This window comes from Gossypium hirsutum, chromosome D09, assembly GCF_007990345.1.
Source record: "Gossypium hirsutum isolate 1008001.06 chromosome D09, Gossypium_hirsutum_v2.1, whole genome shotgun sequence".
In the NCBI taxonomy this organism is placed as follows: domain Eukaryota; kingdom Viridiplantae; phylum Streptophyta; class Magnoliopsida; order Malvales; family Malvaceae; genus Gossypium; species Gossypium hirsutum.
The window spans coordinates 47,424,320-47,450,231 of NC_053445.1; the positions used below are offsets into that span (position 1 = coordinate 47,424,320).

General features: G+C 31.5%; 3 protein-coding genes across 5 annotated transcripts; 1 reads left to right on the forward strand and 2 right to left on the reverse strand.

Moving 5' to 3' along the window:
* Window positions 1-426: 426 nt before the first annotated feature.
* On the reverse strand, window positions 427-6,864 carry LOC107890868 (monoacylglycerol lipase). Of its 2 annotated transcripts, XM_041101051.1 has the most exons (8): window positions 6,570-6,819; window positions 5,914-6,398; window positions 3,993-4,031; window positions 3,824-3,894; window positions 1,823-1,887; window positions 1,643-1,732; window positions 1,363-1,455; window positions 427-1,221 (listed from the first exon to the last, which is right to left on the reverse strand). In XM_041101051.1, exons 2-8 carry the CDS (start codon window positions 6,342-6,344, stop codon window positions 820-822), a joined length of 1,191 nt encoding a protein of 396 aa, XP_040956985.1. In that variant the 5' UTR covers window positions 6,345-6,398; window positions 6,570-6,819; the 3' UTR covers window positions 427-819. The 2 variants fall into 2 exon arrangements, with proteins under 2 accessions (XP_040956985.1, XP_016670941.2); XM_016815452.2 differs by having other exon boundaries at window positions 5,914-6,864.
* Window positions 6,865-10,417: 3,553 nt separating this feature from the next.
* LOC107890867 (annexin D5) lies at window positions 10,418-14,536 on the forward strand. Of its 2 annotated transcripts, none has more exons than XM_016815450.2 (6): window positions 10,418-10,749; window positions 11,982-12,127; window positions 12,276-12,494; window positions 13,171-13,386; window positions 13,463-13,552; window positions 14,033-14,536. In XM_016815450.2, exons 1-6 carry the CDS (start codon window positions 10,674-10,676, stop codon window positions 14,234-14,236), a joined length of 951 nt encoding a protein of 316 aa, XP_016670939.1. In that variant the 5' UTR covers window positions 10,418-10,673; the 3' UTR covers window positions 14,237-14,536. The 2 variants fall into 2 exon arrangements, with proteins under 2 accessions (XP_016670939.1, XP_016670940.1); XM_016815451.2 differs by lacking the exon at window positions 10,418-10,749 and adding an exon at window positions 11,514-11,693.
* A 2,133-nt stretch (window positions 14,537-16,669) lies between these two features.
* Window positions 16,670-24,317, reverse strand: LOC107890866 (transcription repressor KAN1). The gene is made up of 6 exons (XM_016815448.2): window positions 23,302-24,317; window positions 23,075-23,151; window positions 21,008-21,053; window positions 20,466-20,643; window positions 17,507-17,594; window positions 16,670-17,075 (listed from the first exon to the last, which is right to left on the reverse strand). Exons 1-6 carry the CDS (start codon window positions 24,026-24,028, stop codon window positions 16,980-16,982), a joined length of 1,212 nt encoding a protein of 403 aa, XP_016670937.1. The 5' UTR covers window positions 24,029-24,317; the 3' UTR covers window positions 16,670-16,979.
* Window positions 24,318-25,912: the final 1,595 nt, after the last annotated feature.

Here is a 25,912-nt window from a genome sequence, read left to right on the forward strand (position 1 = left end):
ATCTATTTTAATCAACAATAACCCAATACTACTCTTGATTTAAAAGATGCCTTCTACTCCTCCAGACCAAATGAACCCTAAATGTTTTAATATCTTTGAATCTTGATGCATAAGATGGTGTAAATATTGAGAAATAAAATAATCATTCAAGGGAGAAAGGAAATTTTTGACATCTCATATGATTTGGTATTGGAAGAGCATATCTCCCTCTCCCAATGGGCTTCCCTTTGCCAGCTCTAGATGCCAGCCGAAGTGCCAACATATTCCCCAACCCCTTTTTATATTTTGACCTTTCAAGACCAGCACATGAACATCTCTGCCATAAACAATATTTTACCACAACTTCCTAAGACTATGTACAGTAATCAGCTGCACTCAACTACAACATAAATGCAGCTTCAAGAAATTATACAGTGGAAAAGAGAATGAAGCAAGAGAAAGTCTTGTTGGCTTATGAAGCACAGACAGAAACACGCACCACGGTGATAAAATCATCTATGAAAAATAAGACAAATACAATAAGTCACTATCCGCCAAGGTTGAGTTTGCAGTGAACTCATCACCAGCAGAGCAGAACCGCTCTAGCTACAAATCGTGGGGTAAAATGCTCCACACCAGCAAGTTAACCCTCAAGGAAAATTAAAATCTAAAGAGCCCGTTAAAATTCTGAACATTATATCAATGTGAAAACCACATTGAAAAGCTGAATCTTATTTGGCAATGTGATTTGCTATTATCTTACTTCGCTTGAAACCTTCTAGCAGCAATCTTTTGGACTGCTCACTAAAGAGTTCCTGTTTCTGTTTAGTCCTTCTATTTCTATACTCTACAATTTAACCACTGGATTATGTCATCCATTATGGTTTCTCGTTCCAGTTCAAAGAGGAGATCATGTAACAGGCCTTCAAACAATTTGATCGTTTTGTCTGTTGAGGCAGCTGCTTCATACAGTTTCTGAGAAGCTTGAGGATCAGTTACAGTGTCATCGGTGCCATGGAGAACAAGCAAAGGAACCCTCAATCTGTTCATATTCTGCTGCAAGTAGGATGTAGTTCTAAGAATTTCATAACCAGTTCTCACTCGGAGAGGTCCTGTATACACCAGTGGATCCGAATACTTGGCCACCAGCGCCTCTGGGTCCCTACAAACTGGCATGTTCTTCTTATTGGTGATACTGACTTGGTATCTTGGCAATAGAAATGATACAACTGGGGCAAGTACCTGTCATAGGTAGAAGAAACAAAGAGATTATGAATGAAAATACTCATTGGTATAGTCATCATATTAAACTAATGCCGTTATTGCACTGTTTCATAATTTCACATCAAAATCGGATGAGATATGACTAATGGAATTCCTTACCACAAAAATCGGATGAGATGGCTGTACGCCTACAGCTGGAGAAGTCAGTATAATGCCTGATACTTGGGCTTCAATCTTTGGATCAAGTACTGCCTATAATGCAGAAAAAGTTAAAAGTTTAGCGGAACATTATCAAAAGATTTTAACGTTTTCCCTTTCCTGTTCAAGAGACATGTTATTAACGTGTAAACTTGTAGGTTGAAGAAAAGCAACAATAACAATGTTAATAAATGATTCAAAAGTTATAGGGGAACTACTACTCTTCTTCATGAAACCTTACTTTAAGGACAATTGCACCACCAGTTGAATGACCAAAGCAAAAGCATGGAAGCCCAGGATTTTCAGCTAAAACCTTTTCAAGGAATATTTTCTGTAGCAAGGTGGAAGACAAATAAAGACGTTATAGTTTGACGCAATATTTATTTCAAATATACTTTTGTAGCTGAACCTTACAACACACCATATCAGTAACAGCATGATCAAGGGAATGAACATATGCATGTAGCCCATCGCTTCCACCATGTCCTACAGGATATGAGGAACAAATAAGTTTTAAGAATGAAAACAACAATAAAATAGAAGCAGCCATCAAACGAACCACAAAAGATGAAAGCTTATAATCAACTGCCATTTAAAAGAAAGTTGCAAGCAAGCATGCATGGATGCATGCATGGCATGGCATGGGGGAGTAATACATTAAGTTATAAAGCATACTGTCAACCACAAATACCAATCATGCTTGCAGATGGAGTGTTGTTGATTTTTTCTTTTTTTTTTTGGGGGGGGGGGGGGAACGGAACCCAGGTACATAAATGATTTCAGATTATTTGAGGCATATGCTACCATGCTGCAAGATTCAACATTGGTCAGAGTGTTTGTCCCTTTGAAATTTTTTACCAGTGAAACTTCCATGTACTGTGGAAAATTCATCTAAACTGAAATCTGAGTAGCCAATAATGAGGAGAATATCTTCAAAAGCCATACTTCTTGTTTCTACAGATCAGCTAAACAAGAAGACAGTTTTCACAGGTCTTGCTTACTATAAACACTAAAAAGTAAGCTTACTTATTATGATGAGCTTCAAATGTTACTTTTTGGCACCAATGGGCTTCCCAACAGAAATACTCAAACCCCTGCAACATCCAAATATAGATGCATCGTTGAAGAAAAGGAGTCTCTAGACTATGAACAACATTAAATAGAAGATAATCTGTGAAGGATTATCTGAAGGAATGAAGACAAGCCTAAATTGGTTGTGCAGAAAGTTATTTTACAATTGATTTACACCAGCATGGAAAACTAGCAGAAGCAACTAAAATGCCTTTCAAGACAAAGCATTATTTTACCATTTGTGTATTCTCTTCAGTCACAAATACTCTAAATCCTTTTTCTTGTCTCTAGCCCACAATCAGATTGATTGTAAAAGTGATATGCAAGTAACACTTGTTAAAACATGATGCTGTAGGCCTAAACTTATGCCTATTCATCTATGTACTAAAGTAAAACTTAAATAGGACCTCAAGTAGTCGTTTGTTTCTTAACATACTAATTAGTGTCAGACATTTGTATTATTGTGGAGTCACCTAGAAATACATGTAATAAACAAGACGATCAATAATTCCATGACGTTGAGGCTGAACACACCTTTCCCCACTAATCAAATTAGAAGGAAGCAGTGGTTTAGCAGTTCAAAACTTCACCAAAAAAGTTCAAATCAACAAAAGGTAATGCAGGCTTTTCCTTTTTCTTTAAAAAAAAGAAACTTGTCTTTATGTCCATGATGTCTGATGAAATGGTAGAATTCACCAGCAGCTTTAATTTTACTTTTCCGATTCTCGTTTCTATTAAATTTTAAATATGACCCCTTTCCCTTGATGTGAAATAAATTTAACACTTAGCTTCAAAGGATACATTGACTTGATTGCTGTCAGAAAAGCACTACGAAGGTAGAGTGTTGGACTTAGTTCCAGTAGTCGGGGTTCAAAACTTCAAATCCTCATAACCTCAAATATATACAAGAAAAGAAGGACAAAAAACCTTCTGAGCGCATAACAAGAACAATATACCTCTTCACCCTACTCTTTCCTTTAACTGAAAGAGTGGCCAGCAATATTTAATCACTTGAGATAACAACGAAAAGAAATCACCATAAAAAACTTATACATGTAAGAGGACCATGAGGAGTGCAACAAGAGAAGTAGCGTGGAAGACAGAAAAAAGGAATCTAAAGAGAGCAGTTCACCAGAAATGAGTCAAGTTGACCATAAAATATGACCTCTGAATTTCTTTGTACTCACTTATATGAAATAGTCACTGAAAGCAAAAGTGAGAAGGAGGAGGGAGGGGAGTGGATGCACATGCACTATGTAAAAAATAAATGACACACAACATAAATAAAAGACGAATTTTTGGGCAAAGCAGAATGTGATTTTGATGGTCAGCATATGAAACTTAAACTTACCAATCCAATCCATTCCATAGACCTTGAATCCATTGGCATTAAGCTGCTTTGCAAAATCACTGTACCTACCACTGTTGTAAAAATCTAAACATCATAAGTAAAAGAAACAAAAAGCTACCCAATCAATTTAATACCTCCTCTACAATGGCCTCAGATCCAAATAACAAACCTGTGTTCATTCAGGCCATGCAAAAGAACAACTACGCCCCTGCAAAAGATATGGAAATAACTCACTATCTAGGTGAACAAAGTGGGAATTTGAACTTCAAAAGAAGACTAAAATTTAAAAATTTAAAAGAATGTAATCAATAAATCAAAACAGGGTGGTAGAAATTGTAGAGGACTGTAGCTTGAAGCTATTTACAAGAAATATTTTATTTTATTGCTAAAACAGAAGAAAAGGAATTTCTCATGACTCATTTAAAGTTTAAACAGAAGAAAAGGAATTTCTCATAACTCATTTAAAGTTTAAACTTCCAGATATGAAAAGTATAAAATTGATTATAGAGGAATTAACACAAGTAAGTTCTCATCCCACTAAGCTTCACTAAAACCAATGTGCCCAACGTGACTAAAGTTTGGCAAACAAATATAAATGGCTTAGCCTCCAGCCAGGATTTATCCATACAGAAAATTTCACTTATAGCAAAGACAGAATTGAAACTTCTGCTCACAGAGGGTAATCTAATTTCAGGCCAATAGAAGTTCGATTTTTTGTCCTTTTTTCACATTCAACATTTTTAGTAAAATTTCTTTTCACCTTTTCATTTGTTTATTTTAGTTCCCACTGACATCAAGGTCTGAGGCACACTTCAAAAGGCCTGGCTCAATATTTACCAATTCTCAAGCATTTGACAATAATATCAATTCTTTGAACTATGGAAAAGCAATTTTATACACTGAGCACTAGTGATAAAAGCATTTTATTTCATCAGCTATTCCTTTCGAAAAATTCAACTCGATAGAAAAATGTGCCAAATTATGAGACTCTCTGGGGCTGATTAGGCACTGCCAAACATTTGACAAATACATGAAAAACTATGGCAGAGTATTGTAAATATCATCTCCACAGCAAGTGCCTTCCCAGCTACATTCAGAGCATAACGCAGACAAAAAGAGGTAGGGGACCAGAAGCAGAAGCTTAGACATTTAGGGCAGGAATAATCATAAGAAAGCAATCCTTGGGGCATGCTCCAACAGCAGGTAGTGCTGTAAATGAACCAAGCTTAAACAAATGGGCCTCTGATCATGCTCAGTTCCTCAAAATCTTTACCAATGTTTGTTTATTTAGCTTGATAAACTAACATAAATGAACAAAAACGGAACTGGTCATTTTACACTCCATTCATTTATAGCTCTAACAGCAGGGATTTTGTTTTTTGTTCGAAGCTGCAGGGAATTATAGCCTGCAAAAACGTTGTTTCTTTTTATCCATAGTTTTAACCACTAGTGTCATTGGAAACTCAACCATTTTTGCAGGCTTCTGTGAACATTCCAAGTGAGGACAATAACCACAGTTTTCAGATATGTATCTCTTTAACTAATTGTTGTATTTTAAAATTTCCAAACCATTGACTCAAAGATGCAGAAGAAGCAGAGTTACATAAATTAACTTCATACCGTTTTATTATTTTACGAATAATAGAGACATTTTCTAGTGGGCTTAGGTAACATATTTTAAATGTTTTTCCTAAGTTAAATAAAAAAAATGGTACAATAATCCAAAAGTGTCACTCCCAAAAGCTGAAATTTTGTCTATGGGAGCTGAACAAACAATAGCGATGATTCCATAAAAAAAGCAATGTTCTTATTCTCTCGAATCTCAGAATAATTAAATCCCATCACTCTGAACTAAATTTCAAAGCAGAAATATATCTCATTTAAGCTCTGGAAAAGACAAAACAAATAAATAATCTCAAACTCAAAAACCCCATTTCCAGAGCTATTTCTAAGTAAATGAATTAAATAGAAAAAATAAATCATTGGCATCGGCTTAAAGAAAAGTGACCCAATAGTGTTACTCATCATAATTAACATATAAATTAGTACAACTTCTCAAAAAGAAAGGGAATAGTTAGTCAAAAACTGACCTGACTACGACGGAAACTGGGGTCCAAGACTGAGTGAATAACGTTTCACCTCGTGCACTAGTAAACAGCGAAAACTCCCTCACTGTGTCGTTATCATCGTCCTCAACCACCCTCTGGATCGCCAGTGACCGCCTGGCCGCGGCCTCCTGGTCCAAAATCACCGCCGCGCTTCTACGTAGCACCATCGCCGCCGGCACCCTCATCGCAGCCGACGAAGAAGACGACCCTTTCCTCCGGCAGTCCTGTTTCTCGTCCTTTCCCACTTTCTCCCCGGAACAGATAGCGGAGGCGCGTCTTTGCCCCCGGAATGGCAAAAGCAAGAACAAAACGACAGCATTTAGCAGCAACAAGAGGCTCCTCAAAGCACGTAAGGAGAAGAGGGCGTTTATGCGGCCACTTGCTCCAGAGGTCAATGGCTCCACCGCCGCCATCCTTTCAGAATCGGATGATGATGAGATTAAGGGATTGGAATCCTTGGATAGACACTTGGGTTTCCAATAGTTTGGTTTCACATGAAATTGAGAATGTCCGTAAATTTTATTAAAATATAGAAACTTAGTTTCTCTGGGTATTACAATCGTTCTAGTTGATGAACAGGTCATAAACGGAGAGAAACCAAATCAAAAGACATAAACAGAAACAAAATCGTCAAATACCCAGTCTTTTGTTATTCCTACAAGTTGCTGAGGTTATCGGGAACTGGGAAATTGTAGCAGTACAAGCAGAAAACCAAACAAGTTTCAGTTTGCAGGAGGAGAACAAAGGCAAGGCGTATAGTCACGAAAATCAAAAACCAAAATGAGGAATGAATTGGATGCTAATCTGTAAGAATTTAAGGCAGAGAAAAAAGAGAAGAAGAAACAAGAATCAAATTCTTGGTTTGCGTTTTAGTTTACTACATTATAGTGGGAAAAAGGAATATATAAGGGTTGAAAACTTGGGGGAAATCGTCAGCCAAATGGACGGTTCGAGAAATTACTGGTGAAAAGACAAAAACAAAAATCAATTACGTGAAGATTCATGTTACACGTGTCGAAAGGTTATGGGAAGCACATGACGGTTATGCGGCGAAAGGCCAATAGGAGATAGCCCTACCAGAACAGTTTTATCATAAGGGGCCGCGGATCATATATTTATAATTTTTATTTTATTTATTTTTATTATTTGATATTATTATTGCCAGAAATTTTTTATTTTGAGATTAATTTTGAAAAAAAAAACCTCTTTGACATCGTTAACATCTTGGTCACAAGTGTATTTAATCCCATTCGCTCCATTAGTTTTGGTCTTTTAGTGTTATCGGCCCAATAGAATACTTTCGTCGTTGGTCTTTCTTTTTTTTTTTTAATCTCTACATATTTCATCACTCCATCAGAAATTATCTCTACTCCTACCATACTCTAGTTTGATGATTTCCACCGCTCATCCAAGGTTGAACTCAAAGATTTAATGAAGACTTAAAAAAGTATCTATACATGCTTTACAACCAATCATTTCGGATGACGTTTGCATCCTATGTGTTACCACAGCTATCGACATTAAGTTAGCCTATATTTATTCCTCATATATTGTCATTACTTCCTCTTCGAGAAAAAAAGTTCACGACCCATGAGCTTTTTACCTCCATGTAGCAGGTTCTATCAGGCTTTCACCCATTGCGAAAAATTCTGCATTACTACCTCCTGTACAAAAGCAAAGTTAAAAGGGTAGGTAGGGGTCTTAGCCCCCTAAAAATGAAAAATTACCTCTTTAGTCCCTTGAGCGTTTTTAAATTTTTAAGTATTTAATAGTGAAATCGTATTTTGACTCCTCCTAAAATTTAAAATTAAATTATGCCCTCCCTAAAAATAACAAGTTCATAATTTAATCCCTTGAAAATTGTAAAGTTTTACATTAATACAACGACAAAATTACATTTTTAACTCACTCAAAAATTTATAATTCAAATTTGGCCATTCCAAAAAAAATTGGCTTCACCCCTGATTGGAAAAATAAGGGGTGAATTTAAGTTATAAATTTTATTTGATATATTACTTAAAAATAAATACTAAACATATTTAGATTATTTGATAAAAATAATATAATCTTAAAATAAATAAAATTAAATAGTAAATGATCGAATATATTACATATTAAGTGACGAGTAGGTCCCTATCTACTTATCATTTTCTACATAGAAAAGATTTTATCTAGTAACTTTTGTTGTGAGTTGTCAACATGTTTAAAGAAAATAAGTTACCCGAAATATTAATTTCCAATTGATGTATTGTTTTAACACTTTATCAAACAATGCCTTAATTTTGACAAGAAACATGACAAAATGTAATTCCCCTATCGTTTAGAAAAGAGTTAGGATACCATTTGATACTTCAATTCGACACTTAAATATTTTCTCTAAGTTGGGATTCTTTGTATTAATCTATAATAAGCAATTTTGTTTAAAATTAATTTTTGTTTGATTATATATACAAAAGAATTTTAGCATATTTAATTTTAGATTTTTACGGATTTTGATGTATGAAAAAATATTGAAAATTTTGAAATATTTCTCTTACTAATACAGATATTGAATAAATAATGATATTATGACATTTCAATAAAATATTAAAAATTTTATTATATCTCATTATTAATATTTTGATATATTAAATATAAATTTTGAATACTTTTAAGCAAATAATATTAATTGTTTGTAAAACTTATGTTTTGAATATATTTTCACCATTAGACTCCATGTCATTGACAAAGCAAGAAATCATCTATAAAATAAAATAAACTGTAAGAAAAATGAAGTTTAAACATGTGAATACAATTATTTATCATAGTATTGTCATCTGTCCTAAGTTGGTGTCGAGTTAATTTGTGGCACCATCTTAATCAACAACATTATTAGTATACACAATTGATGGAAGTAATAAAGTGCATAATAAAATTATAGTGTATAAAAATGTTAAAATAAAAATTCAGGTGAGTGATAAATTTAAAGTTTTACTATCCCAATTGGCATAGGTTTAAATCTCATCATATGCATATTTTTATTAATTTTTCTAATAAAAAACTAAAATATCCTCAAATAATATAATTTATTTTAAATACGAAGGGACATTAAAATAATTTATTTAAATAAATAATATAAATAGTCAACAAATTTATTTCTACTAGACTATTTAAAATGAAATTTATTATAGTGAAATAGACCTGTCCATGGGCCGGGCGGCCCGGCCCGAATATAATAAATATATATTTTTTTTATTTTTTTATTTTTTAATTTTAAAATATTTTTTATTTTTTATTTTTAAAATAATGTTTTAATGTTTATTAAAAATGGGCCGGGCCGGGTCGGACTCGGGCTTATGATATTTTTTCCGGGCCAAGACTGGGCAAAATTTTAGGCCCATATTCGGGCCGGGCCAGGCCCGAGCCTAGGAGGCGAGCCGAAAATTTTTTACGGGCTCGGCCCGACCCGGTCCATTGACAAGTCTATAGTGAAATGACAACTTCAAGATAGAAGTTAGCCTTTTTTTCAACTATAACTTTTACTTCCCCATAAAAAAAAAACCTAAATGGAATACTATGAATTGATTTTTGTATATAAAAAATGACTTGATTTGATAACACGTCTTAAAGTGTTTATAATCACTTTTAATAAAAAGACCATTTCGATCATTTCAATGAGATAATCATCACTTGTTATTTAAACACGATTCTTGGAAGGACTAATTAGCCAATCCAATCACATGCTTTACCAAATCTTGAGAGAGGCAAATTGACCCTTTCTCTGCCTTCTCTCGATCACTCGTCTTCTATGTTCATCTTAACCTTCTCCTTTAACATTTTATTGCTCTTTACCCTTCTAGGTGAACAACATTCGATTTCCACCATCATATTCTCTACGCCACCTCTTTGTATCAAGAATTATATATTTCATTTATTTAATTTTTACTTTTAAAAGGCAATTAAAAATTCATGACAATTTCTTAATACTACTTATAAAATTAAATAAAAAATTAAAGGTAAATTATCTAGTTGGTCACTCAACTTTTAGGGCGCTTTCATTTTAGTCACCCAAGTATTAACTCTCTAACAACCATTAATCTTACATGCCACATCATATTTATATTTTCATATTGGTCACCCAATTTTTAGGTTGTTTTTGTTCTGGTCACCTAATAAATATCTTTTTAAACATTGATTGGGTAAAAAAAAGATCAAGGATTAAAGTGAAAAAATGATAAAAACTAAAATAATATACTAAAATTATCAATTTGTACTTGTTTACCCTATGACTAAAAATTCTAATTTTATTATTTTTAATATTAAAAATTTAAAATTAAAAACATCAAAAATAAATTAAATAATTTGTTGAATTCTTGAATTGAGTGAATTAAATGGAGGAGCTTTTAGTCTATTTATTCTACGAATTGAGTGAATTCATGAGTCTCGATTAACCGAATTGAACGTTACTGTATACAATAACCACGGATTTGATCCACTACCTTGCACAAGTCGATACTTTGCCCCCATTTGATAGACACGAAAAAAGAGACAATAAATTAAATATACTAAATAAAACTCTGATGTAGTAAAAGAACACATGGGAAAAGGACAGTGGTTAGCTTAACTCGTCCCGTGTTAGGCTATCGCTAGGTGTCGCTGGGTGACGATTATTTGTTGCAGAGCAGGAGCAGGTAGGAAGTTCAACTTTTAATTTCAAACACCAAATCTGAAACAGTTGACTGTTGGTTTTGAGGTTTTTGCAAATGTCGACTTTAAGCCTTCCGCCGGTTCTTACCTCTCCTAGAGACGATGCTATTCAGCTTTACCGTGCTTTCAAGGGTACCCTCGTTTTCCTTCATTTTCTTTCCTTTTCTTTCTCATTTTTCTCTCCACCTCCTCCTCCTTTCCCTCCCTTTTCCTGAAAAATTTCATTATTATTAGTCTTTTTTTTTTAAATTCATGATTATTGACATTTTCTACAGCATTTTCCTTTTCAAAAGAAAACATTGTCTTCATTAATTTCTTATGGAATTTACTTTTGATTGCTGATTGCAAACTTGGATTGGGATTCAGATTCCAAATTTAGCATAAATTGTATGATAAAGCATATGCAAATATGATTTTCAAAACCATGGATTTGTCGTATCTTAGTGAATCTGAAATAAGTATAAGAAATTATTTGTAAATTTGAAATTCTTTTCTGCCCTTTTAAATATTTAAGAATATTTTAAAAATATAAGAATATTGAGTTTCTGTCCAATTCTGAATTTCATCCCTTTACTTTACAAAAATTGATTGTTAGTCCATTTACTTTAATTTGTTAGAAAATTAACAAGGTAGTCTAGTTGTTAGTGGCTGAATCGTTGATTTTCAATTAGTGATTTAACGAGAAGGATTGGCATATTAGCCAATCAGACTAATTTCTCAGTTTTTGTAAGGTATGAAGACCAAATTCTAATAAATTCTAATAAATTCGTCCTTAAATGCTTGGATTCCTCTTAAATAAAATCATATTGTTCTTTTAATTTTCAATAAATGACATTTAAGTTTTTCCAAGTTAAACTTTTAACTCCTTCCTGTGCTAAGTTCTTATCTATTGTTATGCTTCTTCCACTAATTTTATTATGCAGATTATTGTTGAATGGGTCAATGTCAAATAAAAATGAAAGCATGCTCCTCGTTTATCAATCTTCTGATTTTCAGCTTACAAGCAGTATGATTTATTAATCTATGAGATAAGCATTTTCGTTGGATAACTTCAGTATTGTGTATCTTTGAAGAAGGTTAAAACCCTTTGATATTTTAGCTTAAGAATTTGTTTGTTTCTTATGGACTGTTTGATTTGTTCTGTGCATCTCTGTGTGACGAAATTTTGCTATAATGCTTTAATTTTCTTAGTTGATGCAAAACCTCCAAGTTATGGCTTGACTTATATACTCGTTTCCTTTTGGAAAGTATCAGTTGTGACTTTAGCATCAAGCTTTTACATTATTATTTGCAGAAAAAACAACCGAAAGGGTGAAAAGAATGTTTCTTTTTCATATTTTTCCTGTTTTACTTTTTCCTTCTAGGGCTGGGATGCGATACTGCAGCAGTAGTCAATATTCTTGCCCATCGAGATGCAACTCAGCGTTCTTTAATTCAACATGAGTATAGAGCAATGTATTCTGAAGACCTTCTCAAACGACTTGTTTCGGAGCTTCGTGGAAAATTGGAGGTACCAGTCTTTGTATTTTTTTCCTCTAGTCTTTGTATTATAAATTGTAAGAAATGGTATGTATGTGTGTGTGTATCTATATATTTGTGCACATTGTGTACGTGAATGTGCTGGAATTTCACCTTGAGCCCTGTCTTTAATCTTTCAGACGGCTGTCTTGCTATGGATGCATGATCCTGCAGGACGTGATGCAATAGTCATTAGGCAGGCACTTTTACCAGATTTGACAAATCTTGATGCTGCAACTGAAGTTATTTGTTCTCGCACACCATCACAGATTCAATTAATTAAACAAAATTACCAAGCGAAGTTTGGGGTTTTTCTTGAGCAAGATATTGAAAGACACACCTCAGGTGATCACAAAAAGGTACACTTTCTGAATACTGATCTTGGTATGCTGAGCATCCTTGGTGCCCTATTTTGGTAACATTGAAATGCACTCTCTTTTTCAACAAGCATTTCCTCTAGATTTATTGTTCTTCCAGTACTTTCGTACTCTTATTCATGGTAAGGGTCTAAAAGTTTCCAAAATACCTTTTTAGCTTCGTTTCTCAATCTTTGGTTAATTTACCCTTTCCTTTATGTCGTATATGGCTTATCAACTTGATACATCTAAGGAGAGTAAGATGAAAAACAACCCGGATAGAAACTATTGAAACAGACTTCACTTTTATGGATGGAAGGGGCATAGTGATGAATATGATTGATATAGCTGACCCTACATAGTGGGAAAGTACTTGGTTCTTATTGTAATCTTCTTTAGTATGCTAAGACTTCAGAGCCAATCTCAATTACAGGGACATGTTGTCGTAAAGAATGACAGTATTTGCTTAAATATCCTCAAGTAGCCCTTGGTCTTGATTGATAGAGTCCCCGTTTTTGTAGGTTGCTTACAAAAGTCAGGTCAAAAACATGTCACTGGCAACTTCCTGTTCATCTTTCCCTCCATTTGGGAAATTAAAAAGAATTGTTATCAATTCCACCAACTCTTAGGAAGAAAATATAAAGCGACTGATATTGTGATTTAAACATACTTTGTATAGCTTTTGCTTGCATATGTAAGCACCTCCCGTTACGAAGGTCTTGAAGTTGATAGGGAGATGGCTATGAAGGATGCAAATGCCCTCTATAAAGCAGGGGAGAAGAGATTGGGAACTGATGAGAAAACCTTTATCCGCATATTTAGTGAAAGAAGTAGGGCACAGCTAGCAGCTATTAGCGCTGCTTATCATGACATGTATGGAGGGTCCTTGAAGAAGGTTAATTTTCCTTGTCTTCTTATATCTTTTATTTAAATTCTTGTTGTGATGATTTACAAAATTGAAACTTTTGCAGGCAGTGAAGAGCGAAACATCTGGGAAGTTTGAGCGTGGTCTCTTGACTATTTTACAATGCTCAGAGAATCCTGCAAAGTACTTTGCTAAGGTATATATAGTTTTTGTTCATTAAGGTTATAGCTATTTGTTTGCTGTGCTGCATTCAGTTTTAATGATGGTGTATGATGAGCAAAATAATATGACCGGCAGTAGCTTTGTAGATAAGGATGGGTATTGCAACTTTTTTTGTAGAATGCTGGTGGATGTGTGTTTGTATGAACATGGACTGTAGGTGTTTAACAAAATTCTCAAACAAAATATAATTCCAAGGTAAAAAGACCCTTGAGAATCCGTTTCACGAAATGTGTTGTGATTTATATCGTGCACTCTTCCTTAAAACTTTTTCATTTTTTACTGTTGGATATTGTCATGTCGCTGATTCCGTTCTTGTCCAGAGATGAGCTTGGTTTTGTTGGTCGAGTAATATGGTTTTAGAAAACTTTGCAGTAACGTTTCTTCTGGGAATTATATAATGCTTGTTGCCATAAATGCATGTTTGGAGATCTTATTACTTTATGAAACTATGTAGGCACTGCAGAAGGCAATGAAAGGTCTGGGAACTGACGACACTACACTTATTAGGATAATTGTGACACGAACCGAGATCGATATGCAGTATATAAAAGCCGAGTACCTGAGGAAATATAAAAAGACCTTGAACGATGCAGTTCACTCAGACACATCGGGCCACTACAGGACTTTTCTTCTCTCTCTTTTGGGACCAAACAATTAGACATCGTAAGTGTAGTTGTGTGTGTAAATATGTTATAATGATGTTTCAGTGAATCCAGTTCCTTTCGTATCGGATTGGTGTATTCGTGGCAGATTGGTAGAATCGAAAGTGATTGCATAGCTGATTAGGTGAACCATGTTAAAGCTCTTTAAACTGCAGTTGTGTGAATGTGAGAGAGAATGCGAGAGAGAATGCATGTAGTTGGGAGGCTTTTCCCCTCTGGTCACAAGTAATGTGCCATTAACATAAATTATGTTAAATTTGAAATAAATAAAAAATTTCTCCTTGTTTTATATAAAAGCTTTCGACCATTGGATCCCATGTGATGGCATGATGGTCAAGGATGTTCACTACCCCTGATGTGGCTTGGGTTTGAGTTGCATTGTTGTTTGAGTTTTGTCTTGTTGTAATTCACAAAAAAAAAAAATTCAAACAAATTTAGCAAACAATTATATCAATAAATTCAACAGTTAAATTGTTAAAATATTAATTGTACAAAAAAAAAAAGAAATTGCGTAAAACTATCTTAATATACTATTGTTGTAAGTGAAACTCTTTCATATTATCTATAATCTATATTTATAGTATATATAAAAACATGAGTTTAGAAATTTTTTTGAACTGATCAGAATACTTTTTATTATTAATTATATTATTAAATTATTATGTGATAATAATAAAAGCAATATTAATTGAATATTAATTAATATGGTAGTATATTAATGTGAAATTAATTAATTTGGTCATATCTTTTAAAATTTTTACATGAAAAATAACATAATATATTATTAATTAATAAAACTAATCTATAAAATCATTGAATATAAATCGATAAATTAAAAATAATAAAAATTTAAGTTTTTAATTAAATAAATATGAATTTATTTTAAATATGATAGTAATTAATAATGTTAAAATCAATTTTTTGTAATTAATAAAAATTAAATGTGTAAGATTATTTTTTTATATGGTTAATGTTTTAACAAACCAACTGTTGAATTTATTAAGATATATGTACTTTCCATGTATGTAAATTTTGAAATTCATCTGTATGTGAATTTTGAAATTGATCTGATCATTAACATATCGATCTAAAATATTGTATATATTAGTATCTATTTAACGACTAATTTTTTTTACGTAAAATGAATAGTTAGAAAATTTTAATTTATGTCAAACTTGACATTAGAGGTGATCATAGGTCGGGCCTTAACATAATTTTAGGCCCGTTTTTTACGCCCGACCCAAATAAAAATGCTAAAACCTGAGTTCGACCCGCATGTATTAAACTTTTTTTTATATTATTATTTTTATATAAAAATAAATTTTAAAAATATAATACATCAAATAGACTAAAAACATTAAAATAAATGTTTCCCAACAAATTAAAAAAAATATTTATACTTAAATAACACTAAGATATGTGCAACTTAACAAGCAAAATGTCTCTAAAATAGTAGCAAAATTAACAATAAAACAATAGTTATACAATATTCAAACAATAAAATAATAGCAACATAATAGCAAAATAACAACAAAACAATGGAAAAATAACAGCAAAAATAGCAGCAATTTTTTTGCAAATTCGGGCTGGACTGGATCCGAGCCAAAAAAAGCTTACCCGAGGCCTAGCTTGTTTAGAAAATAGGCCTCGTTTTTTGCCTCAGTCCATTTTTTGGGCCTATATTTTTGCCCAAGCCCTCCCACTTTTCGAGCCGACCTTCGACCCATGATCAGGTCTACTTGACATACATGATCAACATGAATGGAGCATGAAATACAATGTTGGTTGTTATTAATCATATAAAAAGTTACGGAAGAGTGTAAAACTACTTAAATTTCACATTGGTGTAAGTGGAGCCATCCTCATTATATATATAATAATATCAATATATTGGTAATCTAATCCATAATGTATAAATTTATTTGTTAATAATGTTTTCATTATAAATGTAGTAGTTATTATCGCTTAAGTAGACTTCGAATCCATATTAAATTACATTCATTATTTTAGATTAATTATCACTTAATTAGTGTTACAATTATATATCAATAAAAACTATATGCTAATAGCAAGGTATTTTCATTCAAAACAGTATCTAAAAAATTACTAGAAAAATCATATTTTTGCATTATTTAATACGTTTTGTTCTATAAAAAATGTGATTTTCATTATTATTTGAGATGTTTAGTTATTATTATTTGATATTTGATAGTTTTATTATTATTTGATTTTAATAATATTTACATAACTGTGAATGTTGTTTGTCGCTGTGTTGTAAAATATTATGTCGGAATATTAGTAATAGTTCTTTTAGGGTAATTAATATTATTATAAATATATTTTTATCATTTAGCACTTTTATATAATATTTTAAATAAAAAAATTAAAAAAATTATTTTACAAAGCAATACAAAATTAACAAATTCAAATAACATAAATATATATATTTTTTCATATAAAATATTTCGTTCACCAATTATCATTTAATGGCAGTGAATGAATTACAAATCTATATAATAAATTGTTAGAGACTTAACTTGAATCACAATAATCGATTGAATGACGTTCACCAGCAACAACATCAGCTTTAGCCCCAACCCTAAAACCATATGTATACACACAGAGTAATACTGTGCAAGCGACTTGCATGAAAAGATGTAATTCTATCTCTATATATTATATATATCCAGAAAGTGTTTGCCCATAATCCATTAACCATAATTAAACTTCCTAACTTACTCAGTCTGTCGTCTGTTTTCCTAAGCTGAAGTGCAAGCTTGGGTTTTGGAGCTCTACGCTCGACACCCTCAAGATTTGTTGAGATAAACTGCTTCCCTGCATTGTTTTAAGATTATTTACTTCATATCTGAATGAATGAAAGGAAGAAAAAGATGTTGAGTCATATTCAACATGTTGCAGAAACAACAAAGCAACACCTATATTCTACTGGGAGATAGCTTTTAACACTACTTTTACTCCTATTAATTGCTAGGCTGAAGAACGACAGTGAGAGATGAAGGCTTGACTTTTTGCAGGTTAAATAAATTCTTTCTCATTCTGTTTTTTTTTTGCAAATATATTTTATCAATGCAAGTTGTAGGATGAACAGCTGGTCACGAGTTAGGCTTATGTTTCTGCCAAGTTAACCTAATAAATGATATACTCATGCATGCATATATTTAGAACTAAGCTGCTAATCAAATGTTTTGATTGATTGGTTGGATCATCATCAGCTTTTTTATTTTTTATTTTTTATGAGCACTTACATCAAACTGTTTTCCAGATTGAGATGATGATGGAGCTTGTGGTCTGCACTCATCTGGATTCCTCCAACTCGACAACCCAACTCCTCTACTGCACCAAAATTTACACATAATTTATCAGTTATTTTCAATAATATTAGCTGCTTATTTTCAAATTTCAATCAACAAATACACTAAATTGAGTTGAGAGGAGTGAACTAAACTACGTCTTATTTTCGTTCTAGCAAGTTTTGCTCAAGACTCAATCAAAACTACGTCTTTCTTGGAATAAGTGAAACAACATCCATCGTAGCCACATTGAGTCATGAATATTTTCGAAGTAAATACTTATTTTCTCCCTTCATTGATCTTATTTCAACATCTTTCACGTATCACGGTTGTCCTTCACGGAGTGAACTAACATAATGGTAAAAATGGTTTCGACAGGGAAGACCTAGCAGCAGGTTCATCGTTAGCCGCTCATGGGCGACCAGAACTCAAGGTCAACTCTAGCATTATGGAGTGAGAAACGGTGTAACATATAGCACTTGAAGTAGTAAATTGAAATGTGGTCAATAGTCTTCCACCATATATGAAATACATGTTTGAAATCTATTCACTGGTAGAAGCCCTGAATTAGTGCAGCCAGTCAGCTCACTGTGGAGTGCTGGGCCATCAACATACATGAGAGGACGCCACGTATCCACTAAAAACAAAGTGTAGGGTTTAAACCCTAAACCTAAATTGTAAATATCCGTCTCTTTCCCAAGTATTGTACTTTCTTAATTTTGCAAAGTGAAGGGCTTGAGTTTAGTAGTTTACAAAACTATCAATATAAATACAAACTAGTATGGTAATATGCTTACTATTGGGTTAATTAGTTGTTTGTGCAAATTTATAGAGTAAATATTTAAAGATTAAAATGTGTTTTAAGTCTTTATACACTTCATACACTGATATTTAATCTCCTTACTTTTATTTTTAAGAATTTAGACATACTTTTCAAATTTAAAAATTCCGGCCTACTTGTTACCATAGTTAAAATTCTTCTTTTAAGTTTGTCATTCTAAAATGGGTTAAATCACTTTTTGGAGTATAAACTTGGCAACTACTCTATATTGCGGCCTAAACCATTTTTTGTCCAAGTTAGTCCCTAACATTTTCTTGAAAACCCTAAAATTCAAGCCCCAACATAGAAACAATTGCCTAGTTCAGGCCCTAATATTAGAACAATTACCAAGTTTAGGGGCTAAACTTAAAATAAAAAAAAAGGTTCATGCCTCAATGTGAGAGTTGTTGCCAAGTTTAGGCTCCAAATAGTGATTTAATCCTAAAATGACGCCAGCAATTTAAATGAAACAGTTAACAAAAAGTAAAAATATCAAATTATGTAAAAAAAAATTAAAGTATATGAATTCAATTTAAGTTTTAGCATAGTATAAGGGCTAAAACTAAAATTTTACAAGAAAAACAAAAATTGTGTCGGTCTCTTCATTGTTAACATATATAATTATTTTAAAATTTTTATAAACTCATTTGAAATTTGTTGATTTTTAAATAATCTTTAATATATATATTTTTTGAATATTTATGAAGTATAACATGGACTCCAAAATTTAACATTCCAATTAACTTTTTCATAATGACAAATATAAAAATATATATTTAACATAATGGAAAATATAAAAAATATATTTTTATATAATTATAAATTTATTTATATAAATAAAAGAGTTATTAATTAAAAAAATGAATTAAAAATAAAAAACTTGAAAACAAGATATTTATTAATTAAAAATAAAAAACTTAACAAAATGAAATAAAAAAATACAAATGTGTTTAGAAAAAGACTCGAATTTGAGAGTAAATGATCAAATCACTATTATTTGACCAGCTAGCCAAAAGAGTTAATGCGTTTAAAAAAATATGTTTTGTAGAAAGTGTTTTTCTCCATACTCTAAACATTTTGAGAAAACCGACCTAAATTATTATTTAACTTTTAAAAAGGGTTTTTTTTTTTGCTAATTAACCCGAAGTAGGAGTGTGTGCATGTAATTTAACAAGACAGAAAAAAACCCAGAAAAAAGTAACAGTGCAAACCTCATAAAACTATGGAGAAGAGAGAGTATGTCTGACTGAGATCTACTACCTAACGTTGCCAAAGCTACCCTATCACTGAGTTTCACTGTTTCTCTGTAACTTAATTTCTGCATTTAAGACTCTGGGATCTTTTTTCTTCGCCTTAAACCTACCAATTCATGTTTTTTTTCCTTGGTTTTAAATTCGGATAATTCAAAACCATTTAACTATCCTTAAAAAAACATTATTTAATTTTTTTTCTAATTTTTAAACTCGATTAAGTTTTAGTTTAATTGGCATGCACATTGTTATCTATTTAGGTGAACGTGAATTCAAATACGTTGAATTGTATTATTTTCTTATTTATATGTTGAAAATAAATTATAAATAATTTTAAATATTCTATTAAAAAAACAAATATAATCTAAATAAGATTGAAAAAGAAAATGCGGATATCACCTTTCATCAATCACGTGGATGGGATAAAAATTTAAAAGGATGAATTAAAGGTTAATAAAAGCAAAAGCTGTCATCCTAGCTTATTTTTCCTTCTTTATTTTTCGTCATAATAAATATGAAAAGAAATATGGGGAAGTATTAGTATTTTTTATGATTTTATATTTAATGTTTTGTTAGGATGTAAAAATGATGTGGTTATGCATATTAAAATTTTTTATTAGTTGTTAAATAATTAATTACACTTATTTTAAATAAATTTTAATTTATAATTCATGGTATTGTAATGATAAAATATATTATATTGAGGTTCGGATTTGGGCTAATATTGTTAGAAAAGATAAATATGAAATAAAAAAAATAGTATTTATTTATAGAATAAAAAACAAAGAAAAAAAGGGATGGCATAAATAAATAAATAATATGAAAAAAAGGGAGAGAGACTTGCCTTGAGGAGTTAGTCCACAGATGAATGGAATTATTATTTTCATCATAATCATGTTGTATGCTCAAATTTGGAGATGTTGATCCCTGCTTCTCTGAACACTTATCATTTCCACTCACTGTATTTCTGCTAACACCCAAACAGTCTTCTTCTGCACACTCCCCCTCATTTCTATTTTTTTCTGTTCACCATTTTAACAAAGGGATAATAGATCCACATCCAGACAAAAATTAAAACACCAGCGTGGTCAAGTATATTAAAGTTAGGGTTCTTTACCCTATGCCCCAATGATTCAATGTACCATTAATGTGTGTATATGTATTGTACCAAAAATCTGCCCATTCTCATATAAGCATTGTATATGCACTGTTAACTGGACCCATAGATTACATGAATGTCATCTGCATATAGCTACTATTATGTGAAAAGAATGTACGCAAGAACAGTTGGAAGAGGGTGAGGTAGAAGGGGAGACAGTGTTAGTAAGTTTGAAATGTGTGTGGGGGATTAAAGTGAAGTAAATAGGTCAAAACGATGCGAATTACCTGAGGAACTTGCAGGTTTGTCACTGCTCTTAACAGTCCTATACATCTGCAAATGAAGGCAAAAATGATTAAAAGGAAACCCTGATTTTGTTTGACTAGTTAATAGTAACATCTCCAAGTAGTCAGATGGTTGTGTTAGTGGGATTTTGACGTTTGGTAAGGTCCAGTAAGTGCTTTGTATAATTGACAAATGATGCTACTTTTCTTTCTCTTATTATTCAATCATCCGTTACCACAAAATAGACTCAACTGTTCATTCATTCATTGCTTTCGTCGGCTTTTGTGCCCGCCAACGGTTTTGGCTGAAACTTTTTTCGCTCAAAATAATTTTTCAACAGACGTGTTAATGCATAGGTCAACCCTAAAATTAATATTAACATATTTTATATTTAGGGTAAACTGTCAAAATAGTCACTTTTGTTTACCTTAAGTTACATTTTAGTCACTTATGCTTAAAATGTTACTTTTTTTTAATTGTAATATTTTAGTCACTGAGCCGTTAATTATCGTTAACGGTGTAAAGATAAACTGATGTGGCACGTTAAATCATTATTTCAAAAAAAAAGAGGTTAAATTCTACAATTGGTTCCCATATTTTTTTCGTTTTGAGAAATTTAATTTTTTTTCTTTTATATTCTTTTAACTTTCTCCTTTTTCTTTATTTTTCATTCTCTTCTGTTTCTCCCTCTATGTTCCTCCCTTCTTCATCTCTTTTAATGTAGAAAAATAACATAAAAGAAAAAAAAAGTGGAAAACAAAAAAATGGATAAGTTTTAACAAATAGAAAACATAGAAAAACCACGTTAAAAGATATGGAGAAGGGAGGAAAATAGAGGGAGAAGCAAAAGAGGACGGAAAATAAAGAAAAAAAGTTCAAAGAACATAAAAGAAAAAAATTAAATTGCTCAAAATGAAAAAAGTATAAGGACCAATTGTATAATTTAACCTAACATTTTCATTTAAAATGATGATTTAACGTTCCACATCAGTTTTACCGTTACACTACTCACGATAATTAACGCTCAGTGATTAAAATGTTACAATACGATAACGTAAGTGACTAAAGCGTAACATTTCAAACATAAATGACTAAAATATAACCTAAGACAAATAAAAGTGACTATTTTGATAATTTATCCTTATGTTTATTTAAACCGAAAAATAAGTCTAATATCGAGTTTAAAAGTGGAGTTAGATTGAAAGTTTATCATTCCAAATTTGATGTGACTTACATTGAATTATATCTTTGAAGTCTAAGTTCAATTTGCGATAAAATCAAACTATAGAAGTTCCATTTGGTTACTTTTTTTTTTCGATAAAAATGGATGATTTTCAAAATTATCATAAATTTTAGTTTAATGTGTAATTTTATACGTGAATTTTGATTTTGAATAATTTTATATATGAAATTTTAATTTGATTCAATTCTCATAAATTATTAACACCATTATTGATATAACATCATTTTATGTTTATATATTGCATACGAAGATAATTATATTTGTTTAATATAAAAATAAATTAATGTATTTATTTCTTTAAATGCATATAATTGAATCAAAATTAAAGTTTCATAATTTCATTTGAACTACAATCAAAATTTCATGTGTATAATTACACCGAAATAAAGTTCATGTATTAAATGACACATTAAATCAAAGTTTATGTATAACTTTAAGATTTATCCCAATAAAAATAATCCTAAACTCTTATATTTAATTTTAAACTCATTCTTCAAGGTGGTTAAGATTTTAATTAAAATAATAAATATAATGTAAAAACAGAAAAAGTTTCACATATTAAAATAATTTATTTAATCGAACCGTATGAACCGATTTAACCGATCAAATCGATTTAACTAATGAATTGATGATCTAATTAATTCCATCATGATTCGAGTTCTCAAAACTTTGCTATTTACCACACCCTACGTACAAATCGGGTGGTGACGAGGGTGAGCAATGGGTCTTAGATTCTTGTGTATGCGGCAGTGTATATCAGACCAAAAGAAGAAAACAAAGGGAAAGTTTTGGGAGTTTGAACGTTCAGATAGGTAGCCGTACGTACCTGTAAATGGCTTTTAACATGGGAGAGGGTTAGATCTTTCACATCCATTAGCTCTAACACTGACTTGGGAGTTGCTCCTATCAAACGTCACACAAGCCTCATCAAGTTAGCCCTCAAATAAAAACCTTTTAACTCAACAAGACAAGAGATTCATCCCTAACTAGATCGATCACCCCCCATACCCCCAGAAAAAGCAAAAGATAATTAAAGAGATGTGTTTGAATTACTTTCATGACCACCAAGAAGCTCTACAGCACGAACAAAACGAGCATGAAGAGAGCTGGTCCAACGCATCCTGGGTGTCCTTGTATTCCTTTTGCTACTTTGTAATTTAGGTATAAATCTGGAGCTACCCATTGCCGCCCCATGTTGGGCGTAGTGATGATGAAACTGGGGCCTAAGCTTCTCCAGTGAAATCCCATTAAACCTAGCTGCTTCACTTGCTCTTCTACAAGCATCGGCTGAGTGCAACACAGAAGCTGCCGAGGAAGAATAAAATCCTAACTTATCAGGATCCATATCTACAAAACTATCGGAGCTCAAAAAGGGGAGCGACATAGTGTTACTGTATACTGGAATCCCTTTGGTGGGTTTCGGTCCCGGAACATCAAGCAATGAAATTCCATGGTTTATATTACTTAGTTGACCACCATTTTGGCCACACTTGAGAAGATTTCTGTGCCTGGTTTGATCATCATAGGTAGTTGGGAAGTAGTTTGGGGAAGGGCTATCAATCTGTGAGGCACTGCTTGCAGGATTTGCTAAGGAAAGCTGGGTGTCTGCTTGGGAACCATAAGTAAGTGAATTTAGGGCATCTTTTCTGCGCCAATTAATATCAAAGGAAGAATTCCCGGTGCAAGCTGTGGAAGGAGCAGGATTGGGAGGGCTAATTTGCAGAGAAAGGTCAGGAACCCGATTCATGTACTGTTCACGCAGATCCCCTTTATTAAACATTACTGTTCCTAACTCAAGGGTTTCCAAATATTGTTGTTGACCGAGATCCCCAAAAAACAGTTTATAAGAAGGAAAAAAAAGTAGAAGGAACAGACATGCTGAGAGAGATGGGAGGTGTTGCAAATGATAATAAAATAATGATGAAATGCGTAAAGGAAAGAATTGGGAAGGAATGGGGGATGAGTTTGGGATTTGTAATTTGCCTGCACCCAGTTATTTCTCCAAAGTACATATAGGAAAATGACACTTCAACAAAGCCATCTCTCCTTTCCTAGTAGTCAATACTGTATCTTGCTTATTTCTCCATGGTAAAAGTGGTTTTCAACCAAGTGCAAGCATACATTGGCCTAAACATAAACTTTTTGAATGCTGTTCCTTATATTTAGATTGTAATCCAAATATATCTGCATTTCGACCCTCACTTTGATTCTGGTTTGGATACTTGTTTTTACTTCAACAGATAACATCAAATGTTTGAATCTTATATCTTTATATATATTACTAAATTTACAAAATAAATAAATAAATAGTATTATAGCTTTTTGACATATGACACTCTCCATTTGAAACACTTATTAAAAAATTTATCAAATTAAATTTATATTTTTAATTATAATAAGAGTAATTAAATTAATTCATTAAAGTAGAGAAAAAATTAAAAAAATCAAATATTAACAATTTTGATATTAAAATAAATTAATTTAACAATATTGAAAATAAATAATTTGTAAGAAATTATTAATAATATTATTTAAACTATAATATGTCAATATTAATATTCAAAACCGTTATATTATTTTAATAGTAAATATTTTAAAAAAATTAAATAGCGATAATTTAACTGATCTTCTAAATGAGTTAAAATTTTTAAAAAATATATAATTATATTAATTTATTAATAATTTTTTGAAAAAATTATTAAAATATTTAAACAAATAATATTATTGTACAAATTAATTATATATATATTTGACAATTATTCATACTGGTTGTATTTTTACATGCCAACACGTGTCTCATCTTATACACAATTTTGGTTCCACATTTTGCTTCAATTGTTCCCTTTGCAACACGTCTAGTGTTTTGTAGCCTATTTTTGTTGCTCGCATTGCCCACTGTTTGTGGACCGTGCTATGTCTTTTCCTTTTCAAATGAAATTATTGAAAAACAAAATTTAAGTTACGAGAAGTTGAGGTTATCATTGTATTTTAAATATAGAGAAATAGATCTATTTGCATCAATGTAAAATTTAAGTAGTTTTATATTTTTTTTTTATAATTTTTTATACTATTAATATTTTCAGAATTATAGCCTATTTTTCTGTAATTTTGACCTTTAACTTTTAAATTTTAATCAAATTACTAGGACAAATTAATTAGAGTATATTAATTTTTATATAATATAATTACATAATGCCTAAAATAAATTAAAAAAAACATATTATACACATAAAACAGGTCGAATCAAACTAAATTTGATCTTTAAATATTGAAACTCCCGAGCCTGATTTATATTTTACCAAAATTATTTTTTTTATCTTAATAGCTTTAAAATATAAAATCCCAATATTATTATTAGAATCCAATAAGTAAGCCCAAAATATTTTAAAAAGTGAAGTGAATAATAAATTTTAATATCCAAATTAAACCTATTAAAAAAGCAAAGTGAATTGAGATAATTAATAAATAAAAATGTTATAAGTTTCGAATAATTAATACCAAAAAGTTTTTATCCTCGTCAGCTTCGAATCAACAACAATTAATAATTAGAATATTTTGATTCTAATCTATTCATTATCACCCCAACTTCAAATCAAATTCCAAGAAAATCTCATCTCATCATATCTTTTAAGTTATACGGAAAATTGTCAGTAGACTATTTAGA